Source organism: Bacillus rossius, chromosome 1, assembly GCF_032445375.1.
Source record: "Bacillus rossius redtenbacheri isolate Brsri chromosome 1, Brsri_v3, whole genome shotgun sequence".
Lineage (NCBI taxonomy): Eukaryota > Metazoa > Arthropoda > Insecta > Phasmatodea > Bacillidae > Bacillus > Bacillus rossius.
In genome coordinates, this window is record NC_086330.1 from 48,182,252 (window position 1) to 48,202,096 (window position 19,845).

At 36.3% G+C, this 19,845-nt stretch overlaps 1 protein-coding gene across 3 annotated transcripts in view; it reads right to left on the bottom strand.

The window, feature by feature from the left end:
• Nucleotides 1–671: 671 nt before the first annotated feature.
• The window catches only part of LOC134535544 (longitudinals lacking protein, isoforms H/M/V-like), a 43,043-nt gene continuing 23,869 nt past the window's right edge, over nt 672–19,845 (bottom strand). Inside the window, exon 5 of one of the 3 annotated variants that reach the window (XM_063374704.1) lies at nt 672–2,738. In XM_063374704.1, coding sequence (XP_063230774.1) covers nt 2,368–2,738 — 371 coding nt within the window. In that variant the 3' untranslated portion in view covers nt 672–2,367. Of the gene's footprint in view, nt 2,739–14,044; nt 18,124–19,845 lie in introns of those variants that run through there. The other 2 variants (XM_063374710.1, XM_063374718.1) reach the window with 2 other exon arrangements.

Genomic DNA, 19,845 nt, shown 5'->3' on the forward strand with positions numbered 1-19,845 from the left:
CATGAATAACAAAACTGCCACTGACATTTAAAACAAAAAACATAGGTGGATCTCTAATTGCAACCAGCTCAATACTCAAAAGTAAGAGCCGAGAATTAAATGCAGACGGCATGATCATCACTTGGTACCTTCAAAACAAAATGTAATGAGCCTTAAATTTATCACTAACATGATACACATTAATGTGAGCACAGATGTTTGCGAATAGCATTATACATTTCAAATTTTCAATTTATATGCTATTTTACTAATAAATGTTATTAGAATCTTTTATTAAATGTCCACTTCAATTGTTGTTCATGTTCAACTATAATGATGATAAATAATAAAAAAAAAATTAGATAGTTGAACCAAAAACACAAGCAAAAGAGTATTCATGTTTAAATAACACTTAACACTTCACAATTTTCCAAATACACAAAATAAATAATCATACTACATTACTTCTGTTTTTCAAATAAAATCTATGTTCCAAATAAACAACAAAATCCTCAATCAGATGATTATGCAAAGTTTTAAAATTAAAAACACATTTTGGTAAATATCTTTTCAATGCAATATGATTCTATTTTTCTATACTAAGTTTTACTTTTTAAAATTTGCTATATTTATAATTTTTTTTAAATATTACATACTTATATTTACTTTTACACTAAGTAACTATTTGACTAAGCAAAAAAAAGATTCATTGTAAAACATTTGATGTTTTTATCAATAACTTTAAGCTGCCAATTTTTTTTTACAATTGAAATTTGAAAAACGTACATAGGTAAAGATTTTTAGTGAACTCTGATGTAAATAGCTTATGAATGACCTAGTTTGAAGATTACTTTTATGATTAAGTACGTACAACAAACCTCTACCACAAACACTAACATCACAAGTATACATTTCCCAAAACAATTTAGCAGCTACACTCTCTCAAGATTCTAAATATATACTGTACAAATGTTTTCACAGCTATAATGATATTTCAGAATTTATTGAGTCTCATTACCTCACTACAGTTCATAGTTCTTTAGGGAACAATGGAATGTCCATCAAATACCTATAGTGCGATGAAATATAGATCAAGGGAGATTATTTGTTCTTCAATACCACCACCAAAAAATACAAAATTTTAAAATAAATGATCAGTACATATCTATAATGTTGATTAACGAACACAGCTGCCGAACACAAATAACGAGAATTAAAGATAACTTCTGGCCGAGATAAATCAAAATGTGGAATCACCCGTCAGATATAAGTCAACCTTGAATTTTAATGGCCTTGAATAACAGAGCATCTCAAATAATCTGTAAAAATTGATTTTGGAATAAACTTCAGAGTTTAAACTGTAAGTCAGATCTTGAGCACCTAACTTACAATCCATTTAATTCTTCAGAACATATTTTTTAAAATCTCATGATCCAATGTGCATGTAAAAATAGGTTAACATGCCATTAAAAACTACTTAATTTTGGCATTTCTTCCACTGTTTCATCTGAGAAGACAAAGCGGCTCATGCAGAATTGCAGAGTAATAAAAAAAATCACCTGTTACCTTCCACACATGTTACAAAACTAATTGTAAGTTGTTCAGATGATTCTTTATCTCAGAGCCTAACATACCATGTTTAGCGATTACTTGATTTATTGCAAATTGCATCTTAACAGTTAGTTTTATATGGAACCATAACATCGCAACTCATTTGAAAATTTTTTTAAAGCAGTTGGTGAGAGTTATAAGAGCCTGTTGTTGAGCCAGATGAACATCCAGTTACAATATAACGTATATGAGGCTGTTGGTAAACGTTTCCTAAATGGCTGGCCATAAGCAAACAGAGGTTGACCAATTGTGACAGGCTCGTCTGATTCTGCGGTACAGAATTAGGCATGTAAATATTTCAACAGTGATTAAATTAGGTAGCATACCGCTTACGCATTTCATGCAAAAGACCAGCATTTGCACAGAACAACTTTCATTAACTCAGACTTTCTGTGATCTATCTTGTAAATAACATGCCCAGAAATGCTATGCTCAGTTGCTTGAAGAGAACCGATCCTCTATACCACCTGGCCCACAAATCATATGACGAGACTTCCAGGTTGCACGGTTAAGTTTTGTATCATCTCAGACTGCTATCAAAAATGTCTTTACATTGCTAAAAAAAAATAAAAATAAAGAACATGCTCTAAAACAATTGTTTTCAACTAGAATACACTTAAAAAGAATTAAGAATGGGCAAATACAGTAAAAACCCTTTAAAGAAAACCCCATTTTAAATGCTTTTCTCTTATGATTCAAATATTTTAAAAGGTTTTCCTGGCTAGTATCTCAGAGTTTTTGAGTGCTATCAAACAGGGTTTGACCGTACACTGGTACTCAGGCCACCCCCTGGCGCAGGTCTGGGACCTCGGCGGGAGCCCTGGTGTCTGCGTAGAGGCCGGCTCCTCGCAGCAAGTCCGCGTGGTGGTGCTGCTGCTGCCGGAACACCGGGTCCCCGGGGCACGGCATGGGGGGCAGCAGGCAGGTGAGGACGGGGGCCGGCTCACACACGTGGACGGGCAGCTGGGCCGGGGGGCACACCGCCGGTGAGGTCCCGGGCTCCTTGCGGGTGCGCACCCTCACCGTCGACCGGCCCACCCCGAAGTGCAGCAGCTCGAGGTGGCGCCGCAGGTTGCGCGACTGCCGCAGGGTGGCGCCGCACAGCGGGCAGGTCGCCGGCTGGTCCGACACGCTGTTCTTCTTGGACGCTGCAACACGGGCCCGGCCTCACCGTCACCACCGGATTCGAGTAACATCCCTTTACTTAGCAGCCTCAAGTACAACACTGAATCAACTCACTTACAAAATGCACCTTTTTTTGATGCCAGCTAAGAAAACGGTCTCACGGATGGACTCTTGCATTTTATGAACGTACTGGATTCTTACATGAACCATTTATTGTTTAGAATTTTTAATGGAGGAACAACTTACACAATACTGAAACGACTTCCCGCATTTGCAGGCAAAATTATTATTAATATCTGTAAGAAGTATAAATAGAGGATGTGGCATTAGAAACATGGGCGGCTATTCAATTGTCACATTACAATGAATTGCAGGTAATCACGTGTGTGTACACTTGTGGGCGAGGCCATGATTATTTCATGAACACACCAGGTACTTACTTAACATGTCAGTGAACATACTCTATGCATATAGGGTTGAAGTCCAAATTAATGCAACGTCAAATAGTACAAGCTTACACAAAAAATGCTTTGCAGCATTGCGGGGTTGATAAGCTACTGATGATAACTAATTTACCAGAATTACCATTCAAATTTAAAGCCCCAGTAACTTCAACTTCATGTCAAAGAGATTAAATCACTTTGCATTATTCAATCCGGGATTATTCCAGGCATTGCTCCAAAAGCAGAATGATCCATTCTATTAATTAACAAACATGTAAAGTCAATACGTTAGCATCCCTTAGTTACATTACAGGAAAGTGTCACATAACGCAGCTAACTGCATCATAGCACAGTAAAACCATCAAAAATAAAACATGTGCAGTATTGATGTGACACCTGGTCAACCTAAAAGTGGAAACAAAGGGGGGGGGGGGGGGGAGAGAGAGAAAGTTAAAATATAAAAAAAAAAACTTTTACAGTATTTACAAAAACGTTGCATACGTAAACTGGTCATAGCAAAGGTAGTGACCAACCCTAAATCATCAGCTAACAGAGAGGGGGAAAAGAACCTCATGAGTATATTAAGTCACCTATGTTCTACAAAGAATAACTCAATAAAGTGATTTCAGATAATGTAATGTCCAATTCTGAGAAAATTTTTAAGAATGAAGAGATGTGGTTGTAGTGTAAAGCTCTGTGCATAACATTGTTAAATAAGACATAATATTACCTTCTCACAAATATTGGGTAGAGATCTATGGAAAATAAAAGCATAACTGTTCATTTATTTATTTCAATACCTAAAAACTTACAACCAATACAAAATACAAACTACAATACTCACATCATAATTAAAAATGAATAAAAAAAACTAAATTATGTATTTACAACAGTAGCCACAAGGCTGAAATTTTTTTTTTTTTCCAATTTAACAATAACGAATACTATAAATAGGGGCTGGAGAAATTAGCATCTATTTTTTTTATTTCAAAATTAGCATATATATTTTATAATTAGGATCTCTTATTGTGCAATTAGCATTTTGGATGCAAATTATTTAAAAATTAATGTTTACATTCAAAATTTTTGTAAACTAAATAATTACATATTCAAATAAGCAAGTAACCCTCCATTTTAGTTTTGTACCAAAAAAAAAAGTTTTTCACACCAACATTTTATCACATGTTTAATGCATAGAATAATATACAAATCAAATGGTATAATTGGGTGGGTCTTATGTTTTGAAGTTATTTGGGACACATGTAACTTGGTTGCATCACAGACACATGGCAATATCACGAATAATACTCGTCATGAAAACTAGCATAGAGAATAATTACCAGAAAATCATGAAATTGAACACACGTAACATTTAGAAGACCGATAAGTACCTCTAGTTCCGCTATGGTCTACTTCACACCCTTGCCGCTAAAACACAATGCAAGAGATTGCAGCTTATTTGGTTTGCATCTTAATAACCAACCATACACATTTCTTCTGTGAGATGAGAAAATCTGATGTAAAGATGGTAGACGTGCTGCATTTGTTTAACTATTGACTGTAGTGTCCTCCACTATAACTTAATAACGCCCTGTTGTTCCTCACTGAAATTTTAAACTATATGATTAAATAGCTCCGATAATAATAGCTACCTACCTAATAGCTGTCGAAGATTGGGTCGAGAACAAAGTGCAGGTTGAGATGCTGTAATCTTTGTTCGTTCTAGGTCTTATGTGACAGACATAAAATAATTTATTACACATACACATGTGTCCTAGAAAAACTGCAATGTAAGAATATAAGGTGAGTCAGGTCTTTGCAAGTGTGAAAAGATCATTTTGTACAAAAATTTTGAAAATTGTTAATATGGCATTTTATAAATATATCTTTGCAAATTAATGACATTTTAATTTAATTTAGCTAAAATAGTATTTAAGTTGAAAATTAACAACAACAAAAAATAGCATCTATAACAAGATGCTAATTCTTTCCGGACCCTAACTACAAATGCTAATAATATATGCATGTTCTATATAGGTCTACTGAATGGAAAAGAAATACACATTTCAGTTCAACCATAACATGGCTCCGTAAATACAGTCTTCTTATAAATAAACAAATTGAAAAGTAAATTATTTAAGAAAAACAATTTATAGTTTAACATAACATATCTGAGAAAGGCTAACAAAATGATTGGTAGCTACTATGTAATTTTACTATACATTACAAAACTAAAGCATAGATACTTTCATGTATCCTTTCGTATTACATACACGTAAATCAAATCTGTTTACAACTTAAAGTATTCTTTTTTTTCTTCTTTTTTTTAATTATGGGGTAGTGGTAAGTTAGTATGTACTCTGAACTGACATCACAAAGACAGAATCTGTACTAAATCTATGGCAACTACACTAAGGTAGGGTAATGCATAATTTTTAAGAGGAATAACGGTGAATATTTGGCTACGTGGCAGCATTAGTTTAACAATAAATACAGATCCAGATAATATTAATCCTTTTGGTCATTTACATTCACAAAGAGTATTCACAAGTAATCCTCACAAAGAGTAGGGTTGGAGAACACTATGAGTACAGCATGTACTACTGCCAACATGACAATAATGCACACGACAAAAATAAAAATGCACGTGCATATTTCCAAGTATGGAAAGAAAGGTTAAAATCTTACAAGAATATTTAGATATTTCAAGGAATATGAAAAAAAAAGCTGGGGGGGGGGGGGGGGGTTGTTTAATTTGAACATTTAACATTCAAAATTATCGAAGATTAATCAGCAGCAAACCTCTTGACAGAAAACAAGTTAACAAAAAACATGTATCTAGGTTTTTTTTTTAATTTACCAAGTATCACGAAAGTACAAATCAGTATCATACACCACAGTTCATAAAACTGAAAAATAAGCAAGGTTATCTGCAAAACATCAAAAAGAGGTTACAGTAATATGCTTCCCAGTCAAGTGTTCGTTAGGGATAATTCCTTGATTTTCTTCTTTATTCCATTTAAATGTATGATAATTGGTAAGAATACAGGAGGAATACTTTTCATTTAAATGCAAATAGAACCCGAGAACAATGCATACAAAGAGAGAGTACAGTCTTGCGCTGGAAAAAAGGACTCCCACGTGATTTTTGATCGTGACGCTGAGCATATGTTGACATTTACCTAGTTCTAGCTGGAGTAGCTAGTTGCTTGCCCTATAAGACCGTTCAGTTCTGCAATTTCCTAGGCACATTGACCTAGACAATGTATAAAACATAGCTTACTTTAGGATATGTATTTACAAGGAGTATATTACCATAGCATTCTATTAGTTTGAAGATTAACAGACCGTCAATTTTTATCACTAATTACCAGATGACAGCGAGCCTTGTGTACGTATATTTCCAAGGCCCATGCTATACCAAACAACGATCGACGCTTGGCTAAAAGTATGATGATGTCATGAACTGTAGTCATTAGTGAATCATTTTAAATGTTTACAGAGTTCAAAAATCTGACATTTTAAACACATGTGAACAAAAAAAACACATAAATAAAATTTTGAATGGTTGTAAGGTAAGAGGAAATGATTTCAATGACATCCACAAGAACAAAATTTTTTCTTTCTAGGAAATCACCCCTATTATGTGCAACAAATACCATCTGTTCTCCAACCCTTTGAGTGTACTTGAAAAAAAAAATTTACTTAAGGAGGTTAGTAACTGCCTTACTAGATTTTTAAAAAATAAGACATAGCTTTCAGTAAAACTTGTGTATTACAGAGCATAAGACCTAGCTTATAACACATGTAGAAGTAAATTTTTTTTCGTGGTGGAAATATAATATGACAATTATAGCATGCCTAAACCAATTTGTTATTTAAACCTGGGTGTTAACATACTGCAGTCAGTCAAAAAAATATATAAAAAATACAACAAGGTACATAAGCTTGGGACAATTATTATTTATGCCCTGTCCTGCCACAGATTTGGGTTCATGGCCCAAAATTAAAAATTACAGTTAAATAATGAAAAATCAAAGTTGGCAGAGACTAGCCCCCCTTTAAGTACTGAAACTCTCAGGTAAGTTGTGCATAAACATAAAAATCTTACCACAATGGCATGGAAAACATTTACAAACTAATACTATACAATTTTTATTTCATACAATACTCAAAGTTCATTAAATTTTTAATCAAAATTATTTACATTTATATTGATTGCCTTGGGGCTTTAAAAAAGCTCACAAAAATGGCGACTAGGACATTGACTAGATACATTACAAATATGCACAGTTATTACAAAGCTTTGACAATATGAAAAAAAAAAAAAAAAACATCTATACTAGAATTTTCCTACACATTACGTATTTTATCACAAAATCCTACACGATACAGTCAATATTTTAACGTGCCTCAGGAAGTGGCGGGGATAAAAGTTTCTCGATCTGCATTAAGACATCAACATAATTGTTCAAGATAGATTCCTTACACGCCAGTCCCACTGATCTTTTCAGGATACATTCCTTCCTGCATTAGTAGGTGTGATACATCAACACTGGACTTGGGTGTTCACATCTGTTGTGTGTGAGCCATCACTTTACAATCTTTCGCAAGAGGAACACATCATGTCTAACACACAGGTACGCTTGGAAAGTGCACACTGCACATGAAAAAAATAATACTGTGCTGTCTTTGTTTTGATGCCCAAGAACTGTTTGCCCATTTTCAATACACCTATCCCTCACTTAGCACGACTAATTCTTTCCTAAAAATGCTTGTGTTATTCGAAATCGCGTATTTTGAAACATTAGTTTCCATAAATAGCAAGGTTAATTTATTTAATTTGTTCCAAAATTGTGTAGAAAAATATACTTTACGTAATATAAATGCGTTGAATAACACTCAACTATAAATATGCCTCCCATCGCACTTTGTATGACAAATACGACAACGCGTAATGGGAGATACGTGGTTATGTACTTTATCATCAGTCGGCTGGCTGACTTGCCCGCCCTGGCGTGACCTTCAACTCACGTCGTGTACCTTTCCAAACCATCCTTTACTGACAGTGAAATTGATATTACTGTCCGGATACTTACATTTTAATTTTTCAAAAATTAAAGTACTTAATCGCGTATCACCACCTGGTTCACACCAATCCTGTCAGACCAATGATTATTTTTTTTCATTGCAACATTCATTTAACAACCTTTTCCATTTGAATCATCTGTTCATTTCTGTTCTGGTATCTAATGTCAAATATATTCCCGCTAGTACAACCAACAGCATCAGAATAATATAAACTTTCAACAATAGTCCTTATTTCGTATGATAATGCGCACAGTTGACTTGCTTAAAAGCTTAAAACTAAAGTGCAACCAACATAGGCGTGGCCTTCATGACTGCGCGCCGTAATACTTCTAGTTTTGTCTCAAATACTTGAACACAATGTATTATGATTATGAGTGATCAAGCACGTACCGTTACCGGCAGCTGAATGGGTAGACGTTGCTTTTGTTTGAGTGAATTCTCTGCCACTGGCTATACTGAGTTCACGGCCCGATTTGTGGCCAGGCGACAACGGTACGGCCCGGCGGCATACGCGCGGACGTTAAAACATTTGGTCCTTTACATTCCATAGCCGCAACTTAACTTGCCATAGCTGATGTTTGTACAACAGCCGATAGCATAGACAGACCTGCGCGCGCATCTATTCACCCCTTGTTTGGCTAACTGTATCCCACGGCACATCTGTTGTCTACAGCAGTTGAAACAGACTTTGTGGCATCATGCTCGACTTTTTTTTTACCTGCAAAGATTTCGTGCTAACTGAAATTTACAGACGTGCTATTCAAGACTGGGGCAGTAAAATTCACAAAGTGCTAAATGAATCCGCGTAACCTGAATATGTGCTAAGTGAGGGATAAGTGTAGTAATTTTATTCGTGTTAGTTTGTCCATTTCACTTTTCCTTTTGGTGAGGATGCAATTTTATACCCCTAGTATTTGAAAATAAGATTGATTTCCATTTAATAGATCTTATAAAAAATAGGTAACAACTACAAATGGACATTAGTGTCAAATTATTATCAGACTAAAACATAATTTTGCAAAAACCAATAGAATAATAGTAAAAAGTTTCATTATCAACCATTTCTCACTTTACTGCATTTAAAAGTAGAACCTTACATATCCGACCATGACGGGACCGGGCCATGGTCGGAACGGCCAAAAGGTCGGATATCCCTAGGAGCAGAAAAATATATATATACCCCTTTCCCAGCTATACAGTATGTACAGTAATACAACTTTATTTGTAAAAAATGTTGCTGTATACATTTAAAACATTTACTTTTGTTAAATTATAAATAAGATGAATACAATGTAAGCATACCTTATTTTAAGAATTCAATAATGTATTTTTGTTTCGGTTTTGCCAAATCTTGATTTAGCGGAAGTGTCCCTCCACTTTTTTTTGCCACAATACACTACGTTACGTTAAAAAAAATCATAGGACAGTACAAGATTATAGTATGAGCACATTCTACACCAACAATCACGGCTGAACTTACAGTTTGCGACACGAAAACATGTAGATGCGTCAAATTTTCAAGTCTGAACAGCCTCGCCAACTACGGAGACTAGGTCGGATATCCGGAGGAGTTGGTTGTGGGAAGGCCGGATATGAGGGGTCCTACTGTAACTTTAAAAATTCTGGCATAAATTTCATCAAAAATGCTTATTTGGAAAACTGATGACTACATCAGCTTAATATATTACCACAAAATATATGATAATGAAGTTTACATACTACTTTCATAGCAATGTAAAAGATGCATCTTTACATGGATCAAACATATCTGAATGTACAGTAGAATCCCGCTGATTTGACCCCTCACGGTTTCCGGAAAAACGGACTTTTGTTCGCATAGATTTCATATTCAAATAGTCTATGGTGTAAAAAAGACCACTTTTTAAATTCATATTACAGTATTTAAATAGCATGATGTCTCCCGAAAAAAACGATACCCTAGAAAGCAATATTGGAGCTCCCGTTGCCGAGAAAAAAAAATTTCAACACAGTGCAATGTATCCATTTTCGCCATCTTTGTATAGAAAAATCAGAGAATTTAGTGTTGAAATGATAACTTTTTATTAAAGGTTTATTATGTCTCTTGCGGGCTGTATTAGTGTGGCGTTTGAAAGGTTGCATCCCGTGACACAATAGCAATATGTACGTGACGGGTGGTCTGGCGGCGCTTATCGCTCTGGTCCGTCCTGCTGACGTGCAGGAATGCGAGAAGTAGGGTAAGTATAGTAAGGGAGGGGTGTGGACAGGTAAGTGAGGGGAAGGAGAGCGGAGCTGCAGGCTGTGCACACATCTACTCGCCAGTCGCCACTGTCTGGCGACACAAACACTTGTATTTTATTCACTGGTAGAGATGATACAAACCGATATTTTCCGATCACAGTTCAAGCATAATGTAATGGTGAGAGTAATAATAATGTAAATGGCAAGTACTAAAGACATAACTTTACACATAAGTACACTATTTAATTAATGAATTTATAGTATTATAATTTAAGTATGCTGCAAAAGAAACTTTGTTACAAAAAAACAATTATAAATAAAAACCATCCTTAGAAAATGTTAATTTAAACCTAAAATGTGTGAAACTGGTAATGTTAACATTAAAAATAATATTCAAATTGTGCCTAGAAAATAATGTTAATAATAAAAAATTAAAAAATATTGTGTCCTTCTTCTATTTGACAACAGTTATAATAATTATCTAATGTTAAATAATTTCTCCAGAAAAGATTATTACAATCGTAAAATACAAATAAAAACATTTAGTATTAGAGACTAAAAGTTTTTATTTATTGCAGTGGTAACAGGAACTGCGCTCTATCGACGAGTCAAGAACCATTAGCGTGTAGTTCTTCTATTAAGCGCTTCGGTGTATCCAAGAAATAATATATAGACATAGATTGTTTGGGAACAATAACAGTTTCACGGGAACCGAAGCTGCGTTGCTATTGATGATTTGGGAGCAATCGCAGGTTTCATTCGCAGTTTGGTGAAAGCGGCCATGCCATTGGTGGTAAAGGAGCAATCGCAGTTTCCATATCGACTAAGTGCTAGTCTTGCGATCGCTCGATATCTATCACATGTGATTTTATATGCTCTGCTATTGGTTGTCCGGGAGCAATCACAGTTTCTAGGGATTTAAAGTTGCCTTGCTGTTGGTCGCGTCAGAGCAGGCACAGTTTACTGAACGCTGCTCTGTCATTGGTGGTATGGGCGCAATCACAGTTTCCGAACTTCTGTATTTGGAGCGCTGTCTGCTGTAATTAGTGATGCACCGATTATACTTTGCCGATTACGATTACCGATTACAGATGATTACACTAATAATTGCAATTACCGATTGCGATTACCGATTATCAGTTTTTGCGTAAAGTTGAAATAAAAAACAAAGTCTTTTAGCTTTTACTAAATATTCCTACTTGAACGCCTTTTTATTGAAATACTGTAATCAGATTTTTATTTTTATGTATTACTGCACTAGGATATGTAGTTTTCGATCTTGAAGACGTCATTATGTTGATCAACAATCAAAATACAAAGCTAAACTACAATGTGTTTATGTTAATGGACATTGTCTACGAAAAAAACTGCAGTATTCAATATTCATGACTTACTATTGCAGTGTTGCCAACTTCAATTCTGATCGTCACTTGTGCAAACATTATGGTTGCAATTTGGTATTTTATTTTAGTAACTCCTGTTAATGACTAAAAAGTAAAAAATAAATTTAAAAAAATGCCAAATAATTACCATTTCAGTTTATTAATTACTAATTAGCATCACGTGAGCCTACTTTTCTCAATCCTTTGAGAAAGGGAATTATGTAGCGGCAGTGGAATGTGAACCGATGGCGTTATTATGTATTTGTGCGTGTTGTCCGTTCCAACTAGAGGTGGGTTGTTACAGCAATTTTCGGTATCTGTTCCAACCGGATACTGATACAGTAATGTACCTAGTTACAAGTATCTGATACTTTTGTATCAGAGCAGTAGCGGTCCCAGGAAGCGACAAGGTATCAGCATTCTCGTTACAGGGGTACACATCCTCCGTGCCGTCATCATCAGCGTAAAAAGGTATCGGTGTTTCTGATACATTATTCATCACGCCCGGTAATTCTCTACCTCTGTTACTCTCATGCCCGCCTGATACAGCCAGTATCAATCAGTTCAACATTCACTGCAGTTCGTCCTGGCCGTGTATTAATTACCACCATGTACATTGTTGCGGGCTGTCATGCTTTGTAGTTAGTATCTTTATAGTGAAATAAGGAATGGATAAGTGCAGGAAAAAGACTTCATTTGTGTGGAATTTTTTTACGGAAAATAATGAGTTTGCTAATTGTAATTTATGTAAACAAAAACTGAGTTATAAATCATCATTGACTAATCTGAAGAAACATTTGAAACGTAAACATTGATATAGTATGCTCACTAATGTACGTATCTGTTTTTTTTTATTTTTAATTTTTGATAAAATCGTAATCTTTTAATGTATGAAAACACTAGTTACCAATTGTTATTAGTGTCAACTGAAAATTTATTTGCATTTTCATAGCTGTTAGGTGCACAAATATAAATATTATATCTTGTATTAATGGACTTTTTAATATTAAAATTTCATTAGTTTTATTATTGAACGAGACTGTGCACGCACTGCGCACTGAGCGTACTTTGATGTGGGACAATAACCAAACGACTCGTAACAATTTCGCTTTGTGCCTCTCCTTCAACGCCTTCCCCTGCGCTTCCTCCCCTACATTATTTCCCTTCTTTATCCCTTATTCCCCTTCTTTATCCCTTATTCCCCTTCTTTATCCCTTATTCGTCGTTCCTGCTCCCTCCCCTTCACAAGCTCCGCCCAAGTGACCGTCATTTGCGATCGGGTACTGCGCTCATTGGCCGTGGTGGTGTTCCAGGCGAATTCTGAACTGATACTAAAGTACTTGATACTTTTCAAGTGTACTCGTTTGCCATTCCTGATACAGGCGCGTATCAGTGACAAAGTATCAGGTTAATACTTTTCGACCCACCTCTAGTTCCAACCTCACATCATACATAACAAACATGGCCGGCATACGGTACGCAGTGAAAATTAGGCGCATCGTTTCTACGATACCATGTCCAATTTTTTTTTTCAGACTTACATTTACTAATATAAGTAACATATGCCATATTGTGAATTGTGACAGCTTTAAAAATGCATTTATTTTCTTAACTAAATATTTTGTGCGAAGAAATCACGTGTTTGATTTGGCTGTGGCCATGGTAAATATTGTGACAATAACACCATTCACTACATTAACTTAACAGGATAAATTGTACAGTAAGTAAATGAATTGAAAGGGGTAAATACTGTAAACAGTAATATGGGGTAGTTATATTTATGTACGAGCACAATTCACGAAACAAGCAAATATTATTAGGCGAGTGTATCTATGTACACTCCGAGATGTTGACATTGTAGCATTGCAGAACCCTGCCCCCCTAATTAAATAATTTTCTTTTAAACTTCTTTTTGTATAGGTAAATATAAATAAGTCAATGTTTTTAGAGTGGTGTATAAATTTTAAACAGTATAATCAGACGTTATGATGTTATTTTGCACATGCTAGGTGTTTTAAGAAGGTATTTTGTATTTTAACAGACGTTTTTAATCATTACTATTTTTTATGAAATTATTCACAAATGAGCCGTTGTACTAGATTTTTACCTGTTTAGGCCTACTGTTTCAGGTTATTTCTAAATGATTTTAATTTGGTAAAGTAATTTGTATTATAATTGCTGTTTATAATGTGCATTAACGTGTTGTAATATAATTATAAATCACGGGACTGTGTCTGGGCTGGTGTGATGGTTAGAAAGAGAGGCAGGAGAGGCCTGTAAGTGGGAGTGAGAAAGAAACAGTGCTTCCCCGCCAACCGAGATAAAGACGGTAATTTCCCCCCTGCGTGAGAACTGTGTGATAACTGCTCTCTCACGGTGTGGGAGAGAGAACGAGAATGGAAGTCCCCGATTTCGATGTGAAATTGAAAAGAGATAGATCAGGGGAAGCCCAGAGTTCTGTATGTACAAGGTTTTTTCATGTATTGTAACTTGTTCTGTGATTGGCTTGTACCTGTAGCATGAATGAAGCATGCATGTGATTGGTCGGTGAGGTCATGTGACGTCTACTCCCTGCATGGAGAAGAGTGTGGCAGGACTTCACCAGTCGTCTGTCGATCGCTGCCCCAGTAGGTCGCGTTCGGTGGCTTCTCGCCAAATTATAATGTAATTTGCTAATGAATAATTTCACGTTGGTGGTCAGAGCCAGGCCGAATATTAAGTCGACCTAATTTGTTTTATTTTCTTTCGGACAATAATTAGAAATTGCGGCCACCTTCGTCGGCATTTGGCTCGGGGCGAAATTCGGTTTCGCTGGGTGCAGCCACGTTTGAGGCCACACTGACTTCATGTGTTTGCAGCAAAACATTACTGAAGGACGCTATTTTTTCCGGTAATTCTCATCACGCGAACTACGAGCAATTTTCGACAGTCAGATATACATGTGGAACGAATGAATGAACCATTGTAAGTGTTTGGATTCGTCGGGGCATTCTCTTTGAAAAAAATAAAAAAACAACAAAAATTACAATCGGCGTTGAACTGTTTATTTTGTATATAACGAACCGTTATAACATTCCCTACCTTCCACGGTCATATTCGTTAAGAGATTTCAGCCGTTTGTAGTTACAATTCAAGAACTTATTAAGGTTTAAACTTTAAATGTATTATCTTTTCTTTCAAGTCGTATGGGTTTCAGCAACAAATTTTACAATAATCGGCAATCGGTTATAATCTAACCTGTTAATCGCCGATTACGATTAATCGGCATTGGGTCCATAATCGCAGTTGCCGATTAACCGGCTGCATAATCGGTGCATCACTGGCTGTAATATGGAAAGTATTTGAGTAAACAGCACGTTCTATTAACATAACGCGACATTTGTGTATTGTTTCAAAATATTTATAGGTAAAGAACACACTTCATGCATGAATAGAAACTAATATAGTTACCTAAATTATTGTGCTATAAAATTAAATTTTGTCACAAAATCAACTAATAAAATTAATATTGGTATTTAATACATGTAAGGACATATTCCAAATTGGTTTTTGTAAATCACTGTCGATAAACTCAAAAATTAACAGAAATATTAAAATCATAAACAATTAAAATTAGTGTGTAGAGGCCAGAGGGGAAAAACCGTGTTTATTTAACATTTCAAGATGAAACGCCTCTGTTTACCATATACAGTATAATGCAAAATAGTCGTTCTATAAGATGACTAAAGTCGTTAATTCCAAATAAAATGTATTGCTTTCTTAATAACTAATAGTTTATATTTACTGTTGCTGTTTTGCAACACAGATTATGTTTACACATTTTGAATTCCGCAAAATTACATTATAAAAACGTCCAAATATCACTTGTTTTCCTTATCTTAGCAGAAGGATCCATCGAAAGTCTAAATATTAAATACTGAAAATTATATTCAAAACAGATTATTTTACCGTATATCAAAACTATCAACTGAATTAGAGAAAGCAACGTATAAAATGTTAAATTAATCAAGTTAAATTTTTTGTGGCTTGTGCAGAACCTGCACTCTATCGGTAGGCTGAGAATTATCACAGTTTAGTTCAAACTTCGAACGCGTAGATCGTGCTTTGGTGCAGGGAGGAAAGTGGAAGAACTTAAAAAAAAAAAAAAAAAGCAGTATCGCTATTGGTTATTTGAGAGCAATCACAGTTTCACAGGCGCTGAAGTTGTCCTCCTATTGGTGGTCTGAGAGCAGTCACAGTTTATTGAAAGCCGCTTGTCCATTGGTGGTATGGGAGCAATTGCAGTTTCCTGATTATGTTGCACACAAGGCAGTGCTTGATGATATTGCTACTCTGATCACAGATACTTCGTACGGTGAATCACAGACTGCGACCGCGATTTTTTGATATCTGCGACTAAATCACAGGTTATGAATTTACGACCCATCTCTATTCACTGGCTGACGATGGAACGTAGCAAAGTAAATGTGTTTGCCGACTTGGGCAGGCAGTAAGTTGTTTAGGCACTAGGCATGCGTGTCAGTTAGGCATGGTCGGGCAGCGAAATTTGACTTTGGGCCGGCTTGGGTGGATAAATTGTCCAAACTTTTCAGGCTCGGGTAATCTCTGTCGGCCTTGAACACTACTTTGTGACTGAGCAGTGAGCATGTGCCGTGCGCGCGCACGTTTGTTTGTGTGTGTGTGTGAGGCTGGCGACCAGCAGCATCGTTAGCTAGCGAGAGTGTGACGGTAAATGTCGACCCTGACCACTTCCCCTGCCTGAAGGGCTTGCTCTCTTTTATCTCTCTCCCCTTCCCACAAATAAATTGGCTGTCAGGTCTCGCCCTCTTCACCTTCTTTATCTTACCTCTCACGCACACTTGAAGCACCTAATACGTCTGTCGTCCATTGGGGTATTAGCTAGAGTGGACAGTCTAGAGGGGTGGTTTCTATTTTTAGCCGTCTTTTGTATGTATGTATGTATGTATGTATGTATGCCTGCCTGCCTGCCTGCCTGCCTGCCTGCCTGCCTGCCTGCCTGCCTGCCTGCCTGCTTACAGTACAGCGCTCGCCAAGATAAACGTGAACACATAGCGCCCAACAAAGTGTAACAGACTTGTTTTTCAGCCGATTTTACTCAAATTTTCAACTTTTCACGGTTTCTCAAAAAAAGGTCGTATAAACGCAATGGACGCATCAGAGGGGGGTCGCATCGGCGGGATTCTACTGTACTTTTAATAGAAACTATTGACAATGTTACTGAACATGTTTGTACATCAAGAGCACCTTTTTTTTCATCTGTACATCAGTTGTGAGTAAGGAAAATATTCTTGGCATACCATTGCAGCATAATCATAACACACGACTTTACAGAATTATTAAGAAAATTTTGCTTAAACCTTATTAAACAATCAATTTTTACAGCAGTCTGGATAACCAACTGCAAGCAAATTTTGATGAAAATGTAAACAGTAGTTTAGTTTGTATCCAACTGATATTACTTACCCAAATTATACTAACCGATTTCACTCAAGTCTAAGACATACCTTGTTTTCAGATTTCAAAATAGGGTTCAGCTTACAATACTTAAAACTGCCTGAATTTGTAGGCAATCTTCTTCAACATTGGAAATAAATGAAACAGAGCGATTTCGGACGTGGCAAGTCAAATATCACATTTAGGAAAAAATGTTCATAATTCACAAATGCTATGTAAAGACGAGTTCTTTATGTCTCTTATTGCAGAAGTGTTAAGCAGCCTAATAAATGTATTCTATGCACAAAACCTGCTAGGCATCACTGTGGAATCAGCAAACTACTCAGAAAAAGAAATGCACCAGTATTAATATTCACCATTCACAAAATATTTGTTTAAATTGAAGAGTATCTTATAATTAAATGGATATTTTTCTTTAAAAGAAAGAATAGCCTTAGAATTGATGGTGTCTTTTGAGTAGATACGGCACAGCACTTAGAGACTCCCCGTCACACAGCCATCATCACTTCAGAAGCACGTCCTGTCGTCCTGGCACGCTCACGCCTGAGGGGGGTCGTGGTGCAGCGCGAGCGGGGACGGAATGGCGACAGGCGACACGGGGCACACGATCTGCTCGCAGGTGCCTTCCCCTCCGCCCGGCGACGAGGCGTTGGCGTTCGGCCCCATGGCGCGGTACTTGCAGCTGGACAGCAGGTGGCGGCGCAGGTTGCGAGCCTGCCGCAACAGGGCCCCGCACACGGGGCACGCCCCGGGCTGGTCCGACGCCCCGCGCACCTTCCCCCCGCCCGGGCAGTACGCTGCGCGCACACACAACACAAACACAACACATTACCGGCCCGGCTACAACTGCCGTTTTCTCTAGCTACACACCACACCAACACTGTGTGGGGTACCCTACGTCACGCTAGCACCTCTACCGCCAAAACTACCACGACTTTGTTCACCAGTACACAAAACATTACGTGCGTCTCTATATTAGGTGCTCAAATACAATGTTTCTTTGATCGGAAGATGAGAAAATAACATTTTGGGTATAGAGTTTAACTATGCTGAAAATTCTAGTTTTATTGAAACATACTTGTACAAATCACATCTGGACAAGAATTAGTGTTATTACAGTTTAAATGAGAATAATGATATAACTCATCAATAATAATAAAAAATCAAGTTTTTTCCCTTTAAATATGCAAAATAAAATTGAAGGGAGGTATATGATAGAAAACTACTAAAAAAATTTATAAGATAAAAAAAAATTGCAAAATGCTATAAATGAGTTCATCCATGGCAAAACCAACAGTAAGCCAGTGTATGTAACTTCTTGCAATGTGTGTACTTTGCAAAAAGGCATCATGATTATGGACTACGAGGCTAGGAGACCAGGTGTGTTCATACTATAAAACCTGAGGTGCATCAGAATTATAAAAAAAATATATTTAACTATTTATAAAAAAAATCTAATAACTGTACCACCACACCTACATTCTGGGCAATTAAAAAACAGTCAAACCGGGCAGTAGGTTGTGCTTGTGTTCTGTTGGCCTGCCCTCAAATTTCATTACAATAGTACTTAATACATGCAAAATGCACAAACTACAAACGTAATATAGACACAATGGTTCATACAGAAAATATTAGCTTCACAGAGAAAGGTAATTTTTGAATAATACCCAGCCAAACTACATAAACAAAAGGCATAACAACAACACAAATTATTTCTGTAAAAATCTAGACAGTAAGAACTGTAAGCCAATAATTTACATGCAAGATATTTGAGATATTACAATACATATTTAACATAGTTTCAAAATTTATTTCACTACTTGCGACAAAGTGACAGGCTCACGTGCTACACAATCCAAAACATACGTACATTTCATTAAGTTTAAACAAAAACTTACATGAACCTACAATACCAAACCACAGTACTTAATGCATTCGCATACTGCATTCATGACATCACCACCTTTTCTGAATTGAACGTTAGGGAAATGACTGCATGTTTGGATGGTCCATAACCCATAAGTAATTCATATGCTACAAGAATATTATGCAGTTGCTAGTATCAATGCACACTGCTCATAGAAAAAAAAGTATGTTTTATCAAAATACATAATTGCATGCACAGGCAGTACTGGTGAAACACATTTCTCTGCTAAGTATATAAACTTTTCAAATCAAATTGTAATAGGAGCACACATACTCGGCAATATTTATGCAACATGTAGATAGATCACATCATTAGTCAAGTCAGTTTGTGGTTTGCACATTACAAATGATATGCCAAAAAGCCAAAAATATTCCAAAAGCATGGAGTTAGTATGGCAGAAGAAATAGACGTTACAGTCTTGTGAATACGAACCAGAATAAAACATACCGTATTTACCTGAATATAATGCAATGATTTATATCAAAACTGCTGAAACTGAAAGTGAGGGTTGCAGTATAATTAATCGCAAACCTACATCTTTGCTGCTGGGAGAATGTTTTGAAACGGCATGGCGCGGCGAGTCAACTGCGTA